Source organism: Atractosteus spatula, chromosome 6 (genome assembly GCF_055471065.1).
Source record: "Atractosteus spatula isolate fAtrSpa1 chromosome 6, fAtrSpa1.hap1, whole genome shotgun sequence".
Taxonomy (NCBI): Eukaryota; Metazoa; Chordata; class Actinopteri; order Semionotiformes; family Lepisosteidae; genus Atractosteus; species Atractosteus spatula.
In genome coordinates this window covers 14,674,070-14,689,699 of record NC_142711.1, presented here as the reverse complement: position 1 = coordinate 14,689,699, position 15,630 = coordinate 14,674,070, and the positions used below count along the sequence as shown (strand labels likewise).

Below are 15,630 nucleotides of genomic sequence, written 5' to 3'. Positions count from 1 at the left end.
TGCATCCATGTCTCAAGGTACAGAGCACATTGCTACAGCAAAGAATTTGGATCATTGATGTCCACAAAATACTGCTAACGTTTTGACCATTTCTAGCAGGTTTCCTAGACGGTCATATATCACCAGGACACAACAGGCATTTTCATGCAACACAGGAAAATCGCCGACTTCGAAATGCACTCTCAAGCCCAAAGAGAACTTCAGAAGTTGGATAAAATCCCCACAGAGCACACATCATGAAAACAGTGCCGCTCGAATCTCAAGTCTGCACATTAGAAGGCTTGTGGTCGAGCACTGCTCATCTCAGCAGTGTTTATCTCTGCTCAGATTATTCCCAGTTTGCCTATGACGTGCTGTTTGTCACAGGGCTCCGAACCTACAAGGGGAAGCATCTGAAAGCTGTTAATACAACAGCTCTCCATTTTGAAATTATAAAAAAATTACTGGCATATATATAATACTTATCATCCAGGAGGATCACAAACTGCCCCCTGTGAAGCGCAGTACGCACCCATTGTGTGGCAAGCATTACGCTGTAGAAGCCCCACTACAGGACATATCAGGAGGAGACGTAAGAAAAGGCTTCACCGTTTGAATTAAGGGGAAGCTCTAGGATGACTAGACTCACAGTGTCCGTACAGGGCAATGGTCTGAAAATTCTGGACCAGAGGGAAGACTGCTACCTACAGGTCCAACAGCACCTCTTACAGAGGTACAACTGGCTGTCCTTGAAGGCTTATTGGCTTTCTAACAGTCTCAACAGAAATGTAGTAGAGTAGTATTGAATCAGTGTATTTTACAAACAAAATATATATTTCAGTACTGCTGGGACAGGAATTTATAACATGACTGGGGGGCTTTTTGCAGACCCTCCAAAGTCTTGGTGTAAAAAATGCCCCCAGATCTCAGTTTTAAATGATTCTGTTGATTCTGAAGTTCACTGGGTTAACCTTGTCAACACCTACATATGAGGATTTTAAATACTGGGATAAATCACCTCATAGTCTTCTCTGATTCAAGATAAAACATTTCAGTTTTCAGCACTTCTTTAAGACCAGGAATCTAAATGGTTACTCTTTTCCGAACAGATTCCAGAACAGCAAGTTCTTTTATGTAATATGGTGAGGAACACCTTTCAAATTAACAAGTAATAGGTTTATTCCATGCTGAAAAGAGAGAAAAGAAAACAACGGTTCGGCCGTGGACCCTTCTTCAGGCGTGAGCTCACACCTGAAGAAGGAAATAATGTGTTTTCTTTCTTCTCTTTTCAGCATGGAATAAACCTATTACTTGTTCCTTTGCAGCCTACTCATGCTGATGCAGCTACCCACCTGAACATCTTTCAAATTATTCCAAAAAGCCATATTAGTGTTTTGTACAATATTAAAATAACATCCCTTGATTTACAGGTTATGCCTTTAAATATATAGTTACAATCGCATTTTCCTTTTGCATATTTCTACATTTTGCGGTCTGTATATTACTCTCAAATACCAGTCTTGAATTCTATCTAAATCTGAATTTCATTTTCAGTTTCAACAGATTAACTAATCTTCACTTTAATCCTTCACTTTCAAATTTCTCTAATTTGCTAACTATACCACAGTATAGATCACTGACAGTATTATGAAGTGCTGTGGTACTAATTTAGATGCCAGCAGTACTCCACTAATTACACCACTAATATAATTAAAAAGAGAAGTGGTTCTAATACAGATCCCTGTGGTACTCCACTAACTACATCACACCAATTTGAATACTTTTCTTTGGTTTGAATGCCTAAAGTCTGAAATTTGATAATTAAATCTTCCACGAGGAACTTTAACAAAATACTTTTGAAATTATTAATATACCATATTGTATGGTCTGTATCCTTTTTTCATGAATGCTGGCACAAATATCAAAATGTGTGTAAATTATATACTATACAGTACATAGTCAAACAATTCAAAATAAACATAGCAGCAAATTTCTGAATGCCCCTCCACGTGGGTTTCCAGTTGGGCTGTCTGTTCATTCTGAAGAAGTCGGCTGTGTTGACTTTATCAGTGCTTTTGAATATGTTGAATACTTGTATCAGGTCCCCTCGTAGTCTTCTCTGTTCAAGGCTAAAGAGATTCAGTTCCTTTGCCTGGCAGTGTACAGTAGGTTTCATTCCTTTAAACTCCTAGAATGTATCCAGTTATTCTTTTCTAAACTGATTCCAGAGCAGTAATATATTTTCCATAACTGTACATAATATTCTAAATAAATTCTTAATAGACAATTACAATATTCACATAAAATCCCTTGAGTTCAATTCTTACCTTTCAACTATACAACCCAGCCTTTTGTTTGCCTTTTTAGTTGCTTCCCACACTTCCCACAAATGATCTAAAAAAGACCAAGGTGTCTGAAGTAGCCACTGCTCTCTTGGCGTTTCCCATTTTTTATTTATAGTTGATTTTTTGCTACCTGCATACAAAACCCTACACTTGTCCACATAAAACTTCATCTGCCTGGTGTTTGCCATTCTGAATTTTATCAAGATCTTTTTTAATTTCATTTGCATTATCTACAGTGTTTGTTCATCTAACCTTCACCACAGTCTAGCTCACTGATATAATAAAGAAGAGCAGTGGCACTAGTACAGATACTTGTGGTACTCCCCACCAATAGCATCATACCAATGTGAGTATTCACCCCTTATCTGTATCCACTGTTTTCTAATCAATTCCTATTAACCCACTCACACGTCCCTCAATGTCTATTGTGTGCAATTTTAATTAATCTTTTATGACTAGAATTATGAAAAGTCTTCTGAAGATCTAAATACACCATATCATAAGTTGTATGTGTATCCATTACTTGTTCAAAGACCTCTAACACATTACTTAGGTAAAACATACCTTTTTTACGTCTATGCTGACTATTTCCTAGGATCTTATTTCTGTTAAGGCAATCCTGTAGTTTAGTTCTATGAAATGTTTCCATAACATTACATGTAAGAGAGGTCAGACGTATTGGGCCATAATTACTTGGGTCAGTTTTCTCACCCTTCTTATGGATATACACTACATTAGCATCTCTCCCAGGTATGACCCCTGTCTTTAGTGATTATTAAGAGAGATGCATATAGTACCCAAAACACGTTTGCCTTTTCTTTCCTGATATTGTTTAATACAGAACCTTGTCCTTCAGCTGCCTGAGGCTTGTTATTAACCGCTACCTTAGTGAACATCTGCGTGAAATACTCCTTTGGTATCAGCCATTACTGTCTGGAAGTTTCCATTATTGTACCTGATATATTTGAGCTCATCTCTGATGCTCTTATAGCAATGAAATAGCTTTATAATAGTTATTTTAGCCTCAGTAACTTTTACCATTCCTTTCAATTTCTTTCTTGGTATTTTAATATCATTGTTAACTTTGTTTTACCTGTGTTTGCAATAGATTGCACTCTTTTTCATTAGGCATGGCACCTATCATAAAGTAGCATACATAAGCCCATTATCTTACTAAATCATATCACAAGAGCTACTGCAGAACATGATCTGCTTTCTTTATATTAAAGGGAAAATTAGGGAGGCCAGATTGTGCAAACCTACAGAAGAGTTTAGCCATGACACCAGGATGAGCACTCTAATCTTACATTTAGACCTTTAAATGAACAGGTAGGAAGTACCTCAGTTTACCATCTCATCCAAAGAATGGCACCTCCTACATCATAATGTCACCTGTCATCATACTGTGGCAGTCGTTTTGTTCTGATTCACAGGGAACAGCGCCACCTAGGGGTCCACCAACGCCTCTTACTGAAGGAAGCTGGCTTACCTTTGAGATCTCCCATCCCAATACTGACAAGGCTCAGCCTTGCTTAGCTTTCAACAATCTAACAAGATCATACTACAAAATGTAACACCATACCAGAGCCAAGACCTTCACCCAGATAGCCTGTTATTTCAGATCACCACAGTACAAATAACAACTGAAAAACATTCCAAGTAGAGCTGACTAACCAAGAAAACATTATCAGTGATAAAAGTACTTTCTGCCACATTCTAACTGTCCATCTGTAGCACACCTGTTGTAAAGACAAAAGTGCAGCTGAATTTAAATTGATCTTCTACAAGCATGGCTCTCTGAAGGTCCAGGCACAATATCTAGATAATAGCTGAGCTACTGTAAATGAATTAGACAAATCAAAGCAAAGAGCATGAGGTGTGTGACACTAGAGGTTTAAAGGTCAGCAAACCTGAACATTTCAACACAGCCTCTAGTATAATCTACTTCTACACAAAAGTTAAAGTTTCGAGGTCAAACAGCAGAGAAACTATGCAGACTGTGTGGAGCAACTAAGGTTTAGCAACAGCTACTTTGCTGTTCTGAGATACGTTACAGTCCCACAACTGGACAATGAGAAAAATACTGAATACACTACTGATTTTTAAGTTGCACATTTCAGATTTATCCGAAGACTTGACTGTTGTTTTCCAAACTTAATCAGACTTAATAGAGTAAATGGATATATTTTAACACACCAGCAATACATTTATCTTTGGCTGATAAGACCTGCAATTGTGCCAAAGTTAAAGCCAGTTGTCAAGAGCACCCTTGTTGTCTGGAAGTATCCTGGCACAGATGCCAGCCAGAATACTGGTATGTGCTTATATAAATCCTTAGTGGGAACTGTTCTTCTACCGTTTTCCAGTCATACCATACTGTAATCTGTATCGCCACATGTAAAAACTTAAAATGCAGCAGAATCCAGACAAAGGGCAGTTGTTAAGACTCCGCGTGCATCTAGAGTTTCAATTTCTAGCAGGTGGCCAAAGAGTTTGTGAAAAAGCAAACTTTCATTCTTGTTTTTGTAATCGGATATGCCTGAGATACTTTAGCAGGTATCAAGAAATGACCTCAAGCGAGACTGTAGTGTAGTATTAATTTCTCGGTAACCCTTCACGGCAATCCCAGGGTCACAAATGCAATACTGAAGGATGAAAAGCAGTACAAAAGACAATCACTTCCACCCATACAGCAATAGGATATAGGGAACAAGAAGAGAGTGAGAAACTATGCACTTTTACCACTGCACTGCAAACGAGAGAAAAAATGAAACACATATCGATCAAAGTTAGCATATTCAAAATAATCAGTTTTGCTTAGCATTATAAACTTGACCAGAACAGTGTACTGAACCAACAGACATGTGTGTGATTCTGATATGTATTAAATCATTAATAATTCGGGTGTAGATTTGAACAATGTACATTTTGCTTAGGCAAGTAGTTAACACCTGGTTTTTAAAAGCCATGAAACATCTACGTGAAGGAAATGTGCAGGATTTCTTAAATATTAAAAATTTTGTATTTAAAAAGATCAAATATTTAGTTTAAAAAAATCCTAAAACAATGAATGAAAGGGAATTTTAGGTGTATTATGAACGATTTTATAACGTCCATCCACCAGTCTTCTAACTCCTATATCTACAGGGCCACAGGGGAGCTATCTTGTCTATCTTGGCAAGCGACAGGGCTGAGGAAGGATACACCCTGGAAGGGACACCAGTCCATCGCAGGGCACACACAGCCACAAACATGCACAGAATCCCACCAATTTTCCCAGAAGCCAGTTAACCTACCAGTATGTCTCCGACTGTGGGAGGAAACCAGAGCACCTGGAGGACACCCACGTGAACACGGGATGAACATACCATACAAACTCTGCGCGGACAGCACCCCAGAAACGAACCCAGGGCCCCAGTGCAGTGAGGCAGCAATACTACCCACTGTGCCACCCGATTTCATAACATGATCTTGTTTTAGTTGAAAGCCATTCTTTCCATCCCTTTGTCGTTACCTGACAGTAACAAGCTTTATACAACTGAGGCCTGTCGCTGTCAGCTAGTAAATGTGTCCTGGGGAAGCAGCCAGGGTGAAACCAAGGACTCAGAAGCTCTCAGAATAAACTTAAGGCTGCCTCATTTTATTCAAATGCAAATTCAAGCATTTCTGTGATGGCTGTGACACCGATATCGCCTTCCCACCTGTACTATTTATGCTCTACAGGTAGACATCAGGCTTTGGGACGAATCCATCACTGATAAAAGGCCGTCTAACTGGTTAAACAGTTTTAACACAATTGAAAAAAAAAGATTATGCTGGTGGAGAGGATGTGGTGTCACAGCTCTAGTAACATGAATTCCAGCAATTCCGAGATATGATACCACAAGAGCAGATGAGAACATTAAGCAAAATCGATAATACAGTTTCTGTAGGAATAAAATAGAGTTTTAAAGAAGACTACATTTACTTTTGTGCAGGAGATGATTGAATGCGATTTACATTCTAGATAAAATCCTTTATCTAGAGTGTAAGAAAAAGATTAATGAAGTCACAGTCCACTTTTTCCATATTAGAGCAGGTTGTAAATTAAAGATAATCTTCCTGTGAAAGAAATCAGGATTTAACTGTTCTCCTAGATAAAATAACTACAGTTATTTTACAGTTTTAAAAGTATAGTTTTACGGGACATTATCATTGCTGTGTAAACTATTACAGATATTTCACTTTTTTTGAGAAATGGTTGTGAGGATTAATTGTTCTAAAATCTCAGAGAGCAGCTTTAGCAGTACAGAAATTCAAGTTGAATGTGCTCTTCTTTGGACTTTGGATATGTTGTTCAAGTACATGCTAGATAAATGCTAATATTTGTTTCTACTTTCTGTACACTTTACTCTGAATCATTTAAGCTTGTCAGCTGCTACAGAAATAAAAATCAGGTAAATTCTTTGTTTTTACATTTGTTTGTTAGACATGACGGGCTATTTCCCAAACAAGATCACTAGGTCACTGATGCAAGATGTTACTTTTTTCTGTCAGTGTGTATTCTGCTGTAAAGTACATTCAGCCAGTACCACTGCATGAGAGATGACATTTCTTTAGCAGTCTTCTGCTTAATGCATTGAACGTTTGTCATCACAGACAGTACATCATAAACATACTGTATATCATGAGAGAACCCTTTAAAACACTTTATCGGATTTTTAAAAAATTAAAAATCAAGAGCATTGTGCACCTCAATCTAACAAATACACATTTCATAGGTTAGTGAATGTGACAATGAGTAAAACCTGTGTAAATTAAACACAGTTCAAGTTTCAAGTCTATCCACACCTAGAACTGGTAATACTTTGCTTCTCAAGACTATAAAACAAACAACTAAAACAATGTGTTTTATGTAACATGTGTAAAGCAATAAGTAAATATTTCACCCAACAGTACAAAAGTTCAGCGTCTGTCAGTCAGGTTTTAGAAAATGGAGGTGCCTGAGGCAAACTGGGTAAAAGACTGATCATAAATATGAAATCAGAAACACACCTATTATCATGAGATACAGAATATTAACTAAACTTTTTTAAGTAAAAGTCTGTGTACCTAATGGGTTCACAGCAATTACTTTCACCCTTATACTTTGTAACACTCCTTCATACACTACAGTGGTGTTAGTCCACATCGTACAGAACATGTTAAACTAGAGAGGAATAAGTGAACATTCTTATCTAGATTATCATGCTGGAGCACACCACGAAGGAAGTCTAAATTAAATTACCTGAGAAAACTCAGAATATTTGCTCTTTAAATTGATGAATTTTTGCTTCATCCTCCAAAGTCAAACCGACTGTTCATGGCATTAGGAATCTCTACATTTGCAAGATCACCTGTATGAATCCTCTCATTAACTAAAGACATTTTGCGACAAAAGCAACAGTCACAGCGTACACAACAAAAGGAAATAGAGTATTAACTAGTTCAATTAAGAGGATTTTTTTTTCTTTAAAATTTTAAATTTTATTAGCTATACAGTATGTCACTACAGGTAGAGTTTTTAAAAGGAACAGAGAACAAGCAGCTCGGCCATATTTTAGAAGCCAATATCCTAGTTCCTTTCAAGAAAAGGCTGGATGAGAGTCTTGGATCAGTTATCTACTACAAAATGGGCTAGGTAGGCTGAATGGTCTCCTCTTCTTTGTGACCTGTCTTGTGTTTTTATGGTGAAGAAACTTCAACGTGAGAACAGTGCAGACCAGGTCAGCCACCAGGTACCACACTGATGCGCAAGAGTCTCAGACTCAGGTCTAATGGATTTCATCAAATATACTAACCCCAGACATCAGAGAAAATGGAAACTTTTACTTTGGCAAGAGAAGCCTCTGGCAACAAATCAACATTGTCCTCTCACCACCCCAGCCCTGCGTGCTGTTGCATAGTCCTGTGGCAGATTTCAAATCCGTAGTCTGCCGGGCGGGAATGGGAACAGCCACTGACTGCAGGACTTGATCACTGTCTCGTACGTCTGTACGTCTGCTCGAAAGGGGTCACTGCGTGCCCCTCCCAGCATCTTCACACCTGAACGGTGGGATTGAACACACAACCGTGCCTCCCGCCCAGTCTGTCAAGGCAGATCGAAAATCGCCGGAGGCAGCAATGCTCCAGTCTCCAGTCTCCGGCCCCCTCTGATGCTCCTCGGCCGGCAGAAGACGCCCCCGCCAACATGACACCCAGCCTCCGGGCACGCAGAACAATTTCGAGCAGGAGCACGGTATTCCAAAACGATTCTGCAGACGGATCAGACAGTACCAGCCCCGGGTTGGCGCGATGACCTTCCGCTATCCAGGAGGTGGTTCCTTGGTTCCTTGGTTTCTCTAGACTATCCTGCTTATCCTTGAATCCAGGCGATTCCTCCAAAAGAACTTCGATCCTGCTGATCGCAGCTATCTGATCTGCAAGTGGGGAATGTGCCCATCATTCGATATATAAATATTCTTGTATAAATATAAACAACCTATGGTTCAATTGCAAGCAACTCTTCATCTACTTATTTTGGCAATCCCAACTCAATTTAAGTCAAAGCACTGAGCACCTGGAGTGTTTATGAAATTTCTGAAATCACATGACGTGAGCAGAGTATGTGGTTTTCCCAAGGAAGAACATAATTCAAACCGCGAAGAAGACCCTCTCCACTATTCAAAATTGAACTGCATTATCAGAATCGCCTTTAATTCGCCAGGTACATTCCATGTACAAGGAACTTACTCTGGTGTACTTGGTGCAGCAAAAACATTCTGCATATACCCTACACAAACAAGACAACAGACATGATTAAGACAGAGCGCATACTGTATAACTAGGAATTCTGGTTAAGCAAAAAGACAGCCCTAGCAGAGTGGCAGTTCAAATACTGGACGGTTCTGGTTTTAGTAAACCGGTAGCGTCTTCCTGAGGGAATGTTTATGAGACAGGTGGTAACCTGGGTGTGGGGGGTCATTAGCAATCCTTCCTGCCCTCTTCTTTGCTCTGGAATTGTTCAAATTGTCAATGGAGGGCAGACGCCAATGACCCTCTCCGCAGAGCTAACAACACACTGCAGTGTGCTTTTGGAGCGGGCAGACATGTTGCCAAACCAAACAGTTACTGTATACAGGCTGTCAGAATGCGCTCAATAATGACTCCGCAAAACAGTTATTAAAACTGGTTCAACACTAAAGTTCTTCAGTTGGTGTACTTTCTTTTTTGATACTGGTGATATTCATTTCCCAATTAAGGGTCATACATAATTAAGAGATCTTACATAATTCCCAAAACTTAAAAGAGCTCCACCACATTCACAGCCACATCATTGATGACCACCATGAAGGGTGGTCTTGGAGAATGTTTCCAGACATCAGCCACCATTTCCACTGTTTTAAGAGTATTAGAGCCCCAGGTGGCTGTTAGCACACCATGATACCAACTGCCTCACCCCCTTCCTGCACAAGGTCTCACCACTATTAGTGACAAGACCTACAAGGGTGACATCATCTCCAAGCTTAATTAGTTTGTTGGAAGAGTCGCCGGAGGTGTAGCTGTTGGTACTGTATACAAGGAACAGAGCGATGGGGAAAGCACATATCCTTGAGGTACACCAGTATTTACCAACAGTCTGATTAGTAAGGGCTCCGCCACGCAGCTGAGAGAAAGCTGAAATCCACTGGCAGATGGAACATTCAACTGTAACGATTCATTGTAAAGGAGCTATGGAATTGTAGAATTTAACGTGGAACTGAAAGCCTACAAAAAGAACTAGTGCACACGCTTGAGGATCCTAGACATTGTGAAATGTAGTGAAGGCCCATATTAACAGTGTCAATCGCTGACCTGCTGGCCCCACATGCAAACTGAGGAGGCTCGAGATGTGAATCTGTAATAGTCCTAAGATAAAGTATCCTATATGTTCGAAAAGTCTTCGTTATTTTGGAACCACGAGCAGCTTGTCTATAGTCATTAAGATTATTTTGTCCTTCTTTGTAAAGGGAACAATAGTAGAGGATTTAAAGCAGGCATGGATCTTACACTAATCAATACTGATGTATCCAAGATCTACTGAAGCAAAACCCAGACTGTTGCTTTTTAAGTGACTGATACTAAAAATATGATATATCAAGACAGTCAAATTTAAATACACAACTTGCACACATTGTAACACAAACAAGGGAGTCTGAACTGAAAATAAATATTCTTCTGTGTTCTATCGTTTTCCCTATCTTCTTAACACATGCCCGTGTTTATAATAAACAAAAATGACAAATACTGCCACAGGCCCAACAGCTTGGATTTCCACTGACTATTTTATCGTGCCTTTGACTGTTCTGATAAAGATATGCGAGAAAATTCCTTAATTCCAAAATAAAATTCAACGTTCATTTTGAAAACTAAAAAAAAAAAGCTTAGGAGATCTCTACATTATCTTTCAGGTATTTGCTTGATGCTGTTGAGAGTTTGGGACAAAAGATGACATTTTTTCTGATCAAGATAATATCATAAAAAGTGTTATGACAAGGGGTTCCATTATCAATTCAACAGCCGATGGCTCCGCAGCTGTCTAGCCATAACACTTCTTCCCTGCCGACCTTGAATTCGAAAACCCGATGTTTCAGATAAAAGAAGAATCAAAAGCAATGCAGTAGCTAGACTGTAAGGAAACATTTTTATGGAAACAGTGCTGCCCTGTTGATTTATATTTAACATTTGAAAGAAAACTGTAGTCTATGAAGGAACAAGTACAGGTTTATTCCATGCTGCAAAGAGAAGAAAAGAGACACAATGTTTCGGCTGTGGAGCCTTCTTCAGGTGTGGAGAAGAAGGCTCCACAGCTGAAACATGTATTTTCTTCTCTTTGCAGCATGGAATAAACCTGTACTTGTTCCTTCGCATGCCTGCGCATGCTGACGCAGCTCCCCACTGCACTTGAACTTCTTCAGCAGTAGTCTACGTATTCGAATACAGGTTTTAAGTAATTAACAACTTCTTTTTTGTTCTATACACTGGTTTATGCCGATGCACAAAAACCTGATTAATAGGAAAATGCAGCTCAACCAGTACTGGCTTTTTAAGTCATCTACAAGAACGCTGCCTCCATGCACACAGCCGATCCTCATGTATTCGCTCAGAACTACCTCCCAGGATTAAATAAAGATAAGCTCAAATGATTTATTTATTTATGCGTCACCAAAATAGATGGCCTGAGCACATAACAAAAAAACAATCAAGCCAGTAAAACACAATCCTGCACAAGGCATGTAAACTTCATGCCAGAATCCAGAACCTCATTGTGCGACACACACCGCATATACAGTACGACATGGCGTGAAAAATGCCAACCGCTTCATACACTGGCTCTTTATTCACTCAGCCCGTCTAGTGGGTTCCACTCTCTGTAGAGGAGAAAGCTGAACCTCATTAAAGTAGGAGGCTGTTACAGCAGGAAAATCTTGTTGCGTTTTTATCAATCCATTTTCCAGTCCAAAGACATGCCTGCAGGTTCATTGGCTTCTGGGAAAACTGGCCCTGGTGCCAGCATCTGCCAGTTTGCGTCCGTGTCAGTGTGCGCCCTGCGCTGAACTGATGTCCCACCCAGGGTGTACCCACCCTGAACCCCCGCAGCCCTGAACTGGATAAAGCAGTTTGAAAGTGAATGAATGGAAGGGGCACACACAGACACACAGGGGCAAGGTAAAGACACCTCTTAACTGAGCCAGCGCATCTCTGGGAAGTGGGTGGCACACAGAGCAGCTGGAGAACACGCAAGGCCCCACACAGGAGGCACACGGGGTCAAAAACCAAACACAGTTCAGCCAAGGGATCTGGGATCCCTTGAAAGGAAGTGGTTTATATTTGCTAAATATTAATTTGACGTGATATGGATGTTGGCTGGCGCAGTCGTGCAGCTTTGCTACCTCAAACGTCTTGGGTCCTGGTTCTTCATTCTGGTCCGAGAGATGCTCTGTGTGGATGTATGAGGCCGCCTGGGTTTTCACCAGATGTCTCTGGTTTCCTCCCTCCTGGACATGCTGTCTAGGTGACATGGCACCCCTAATTTGCCTCCGTGCGTGTACCCTGCAGTAGACTACACTCTTATCTGCTAGAGTGCCATCCTTCTACTAGAGTAACCACAGGTATGAGTCAATTTGCCACCCCCAGTAACAGGGCTTTATCACCAACCAGAAATGAAAATGTGGTCTACAAAATGAGCATTTCTGTATAGAAAATTGAGATTATTTTCTTTAACCTAAGCCTGCATACAACGGAGAGGTCTGATAATGCAAACACATACTTCTTAGCCCCTTTCTTGCTAAGCAGCTGTGAGGGTTTTAGATAAAAAGATCACCTGGGCTGTCAGCCACCTGTGCAGAACCTGATGCTGTCTGAAAAATAGTGTCGCACTCCGGCTCACAATGTAGTGGGGGCAGACGAAGCCTGGACACTGTGGGACCTATTCTTGGCAGTGGAGGCATTACAATCGGATGTGAACTCCGTGGAAATGCCAAGGATGGACACTATAGGCTTCCTGTCCGCTGGTCAGTCACACAACACAACACCCAGAGAGTCCCGTTCCCCTCGCCTGGCAGCAGGGTACCCTCCCCAGCACACGTGCCCACAGTCTGCCACTTGGCATTCCTGACGCTGTTCCTCATTCCTCTCCATTGTCAGTCAGTCCTCCGGGACTGCATGTGGGCCTCCGGGGCCGAAAGGCAGCAAAACAGTCGCTGTTTTTCAAGACTGTGTGACTTCCTAACGAGCAAAAACAAATACACAGCTACAAGAGCAGAACAGCTCTTTGCTAAGCAAACTTCATTCCCTCAGCACTAGGCTAGAAAGCTAGAAATGTGCCTCTCTCTCAGGTACTTTCCTGTGCACAGGGCAGGACAGCCTAACCATGGACAGAACATGTACAACTACAGTCAGGATCCAGAGGATTGTAGAAAAGAAAACCTGCACAGTGAAAGCAGCTCACTTTTGACATTGTAAGAACAGCGCAAAGTATTTCAGAGCAACTGAAGACGATCTTGTACACCGACAGATAGAAAACGTGATTACACATAAGTTAAGCATTTGATTAAGAGCACACTTAGACCAGAACCAAACGCAAGCACTGTGCTAGAGAAGCAGCACAACTTTTTAGAAAATGCACCAATGCAGATGCGAATGACTGTAATACGTTTTCTGTATCACGAGCTAAAAGGGATGGAAATAAAATCATTGCATTGAGGTGTGTTTGAAGAAGGTTTGGTATAAATATTAAGACGCACATAAAACCCACTTCAAAAGCTTAGACGATAACAGTGATTGACAAGAATATTGGCTCCAAGGCCCAATACACACTACTTGTACTAATATTTTTTTTTAAAAAAATCTGGAATGCAGATAAAATCCACAGATTTACAACATCACACGCCGGCTTTAGTTTCCTACCCTATCTGGTGAAAGTCGGATAGTCTCTACTTTTCTATACTTCAATACGATTAAAACCTACAAGCAAACGTCGCTCCAAATACGAGTTTAATATTAAATTGTGAACTGACGTGTACATGCACGACTTGCTCTTGTACAACTACTATCTCCAATACTAGGAACTAAACACTGTATTATTTTTCTACTCTGTCATCATCAGCCTTGGTTCAGACAGGATCATCTGGCTTCACGCAAAAAAAAAATAGAGGAAAGATTGTTTTCAGCCGTTTGTAAATTCACACTGTAACGAGGACGCGATTCAATATCGTTCCTCACATTGTTGCTTTTATGCTTCTCTTTCTCGAGTTTGTAACAGGGAAATATACAAAACTCACATTAGTAACATCGTTCGTTTAGTCTAACGCACTATCAACTCAGCTCATACCAAGATATCGTCCTGGCTACTACAGAGCAACCACTCACTGCAAAGAATTACACACAAAACCCTGAGAAAAATCACACTAGATAACGCCGTACAAAACAAATGACCTTTGCTTTATTACTATTCGTCTACTGGTACCCACAAAACTAAATTCAAATTACACTACATTCTGAAACAAATCCTCTGGCTAAGTTGCAAAAATATTTGACTCATGTTTTCCAGCCTCTGGGTCTTTGGTTCACTCTTGCGATTCTTCTACTTCTGTATTACTCAGTTTAACTTTCATTTCATTACTGACGTCTATAGCCATCCTTACCACTGTCCAGCTTCACGATCTGCGGCAATCGGTAAGCACTGACCAGTCGGTCTAGGGGCAGAGACGTCGTGCTCCATGTCACATCTTTCAGATTGTTATAGAGCGTTAATCCCGCGTCCATGTTTGCCGAGAATTGAACTCGCCGCAAACACTCATTTGAAGCACGCCATAGCGTCCGCGCCGGTCCGGCTGTCTCTGTCTCCTGCCTTTTCGGTCCCAAGACTTTCAGGAGTTCTCCAGCCCTGGCTGTCGCTGTTGACAGGAAACGCCATGGAATTACAGTGGGCAAGAGACTGAAATAAAGGACGCCTGCGCACAACCGAAGACACCGCCTCCCATCCCTCTCTGCAGCCTCGAAGCAAACGCGCTTTGCCCTCAGAAAGGCTGAGAGACGGGTCTTGGTTTTTTTTTCTTTTTAAATCTCTGGCTTTTTCGCTCGTCTTTCCGATCGAAGCCCGTGGCTGGCAGATGCGGTCGCCTCCAGTGTCACCGCTGGATGCGGCTACACCTGAAATTGCAGCACTCGGTACCGACGCGTCACAACCCGCGCCAAAGAAACAGTGATTTTTTTTTTAACTGGACGTCGATGCCCGTTAACGAAGGCTGTTCTAGAGCTACTGATAATGGCTTCTCCCCCCACCGTAATAATGTCAACAAAGTCAAAACGCAGTGAAGAAATAGTAACGAAACATTTTTTTTAAAAAAAACGTTTTGCTTCCTTTGAATTGGACATTATTAATTAAGAGGCTTATTTGCTTTAGCGCATTAACAGATATTATTGCTACAGGTTAAACATGAAGTAGATCAAACTAATCACAAGAAAGAATAGCTTTGCGTGTGGGTCTATGTGCACTGGAAGAATGACAAATATGAGATTGAATGTAAGTCTTTGTGTTCTTTTTTGTATTTTCAGTTAAATGCAGACATGAAGCTAATGAAGTGCCAAAATAGATTTTCGTTAATTTGTACAGATGAGGTGGAGCAAGGTTGTATAGGTATAAAAAAGATTTCATTGCAGAACATTGTGTAGTTTCCAAGCCTTCTAATTCAATGACTGTCAGTGACTCTTGACCTCTAGCTGGCCTGACAGTGCTGCTTCTGGGGTCACTGCCTGAAAAGTTTAC

General features: G+C 40.7%; 1 protein-coding gene across 2 annotated transcripts in view; it reads right to left on the bottom strand.

Moving 5' to 3' along the window:
* garem1 (GRB2 associated regulator of MAPK1 subtype 1) overlaps window positions 1–14,838 on the bottom strand; it is a 71,172-nt gene extending 56,334 nt beyond the window's left edge. Inside the window, exon 1 of one of the 2 annotated variants that reach the window (XM_088918974.1) lies at window positions 14,507–14,838. In XM_088918974.1, coding sequence (XP_088775100.1) covers window positions 14,507–14,627 — 121 coding nt within the window. In that variant the 5' untranslated portion in view covers window positions 14,628–14,838. The remainder of the gene's footprint in view (window positions 1–14,506) is intronic. The other variant, XM_088918973.1, reaches the window with a different exon arrangement.
* Between the last annotated feature and the right edge of the window lie 792 nt (window positions 14,839–15,630).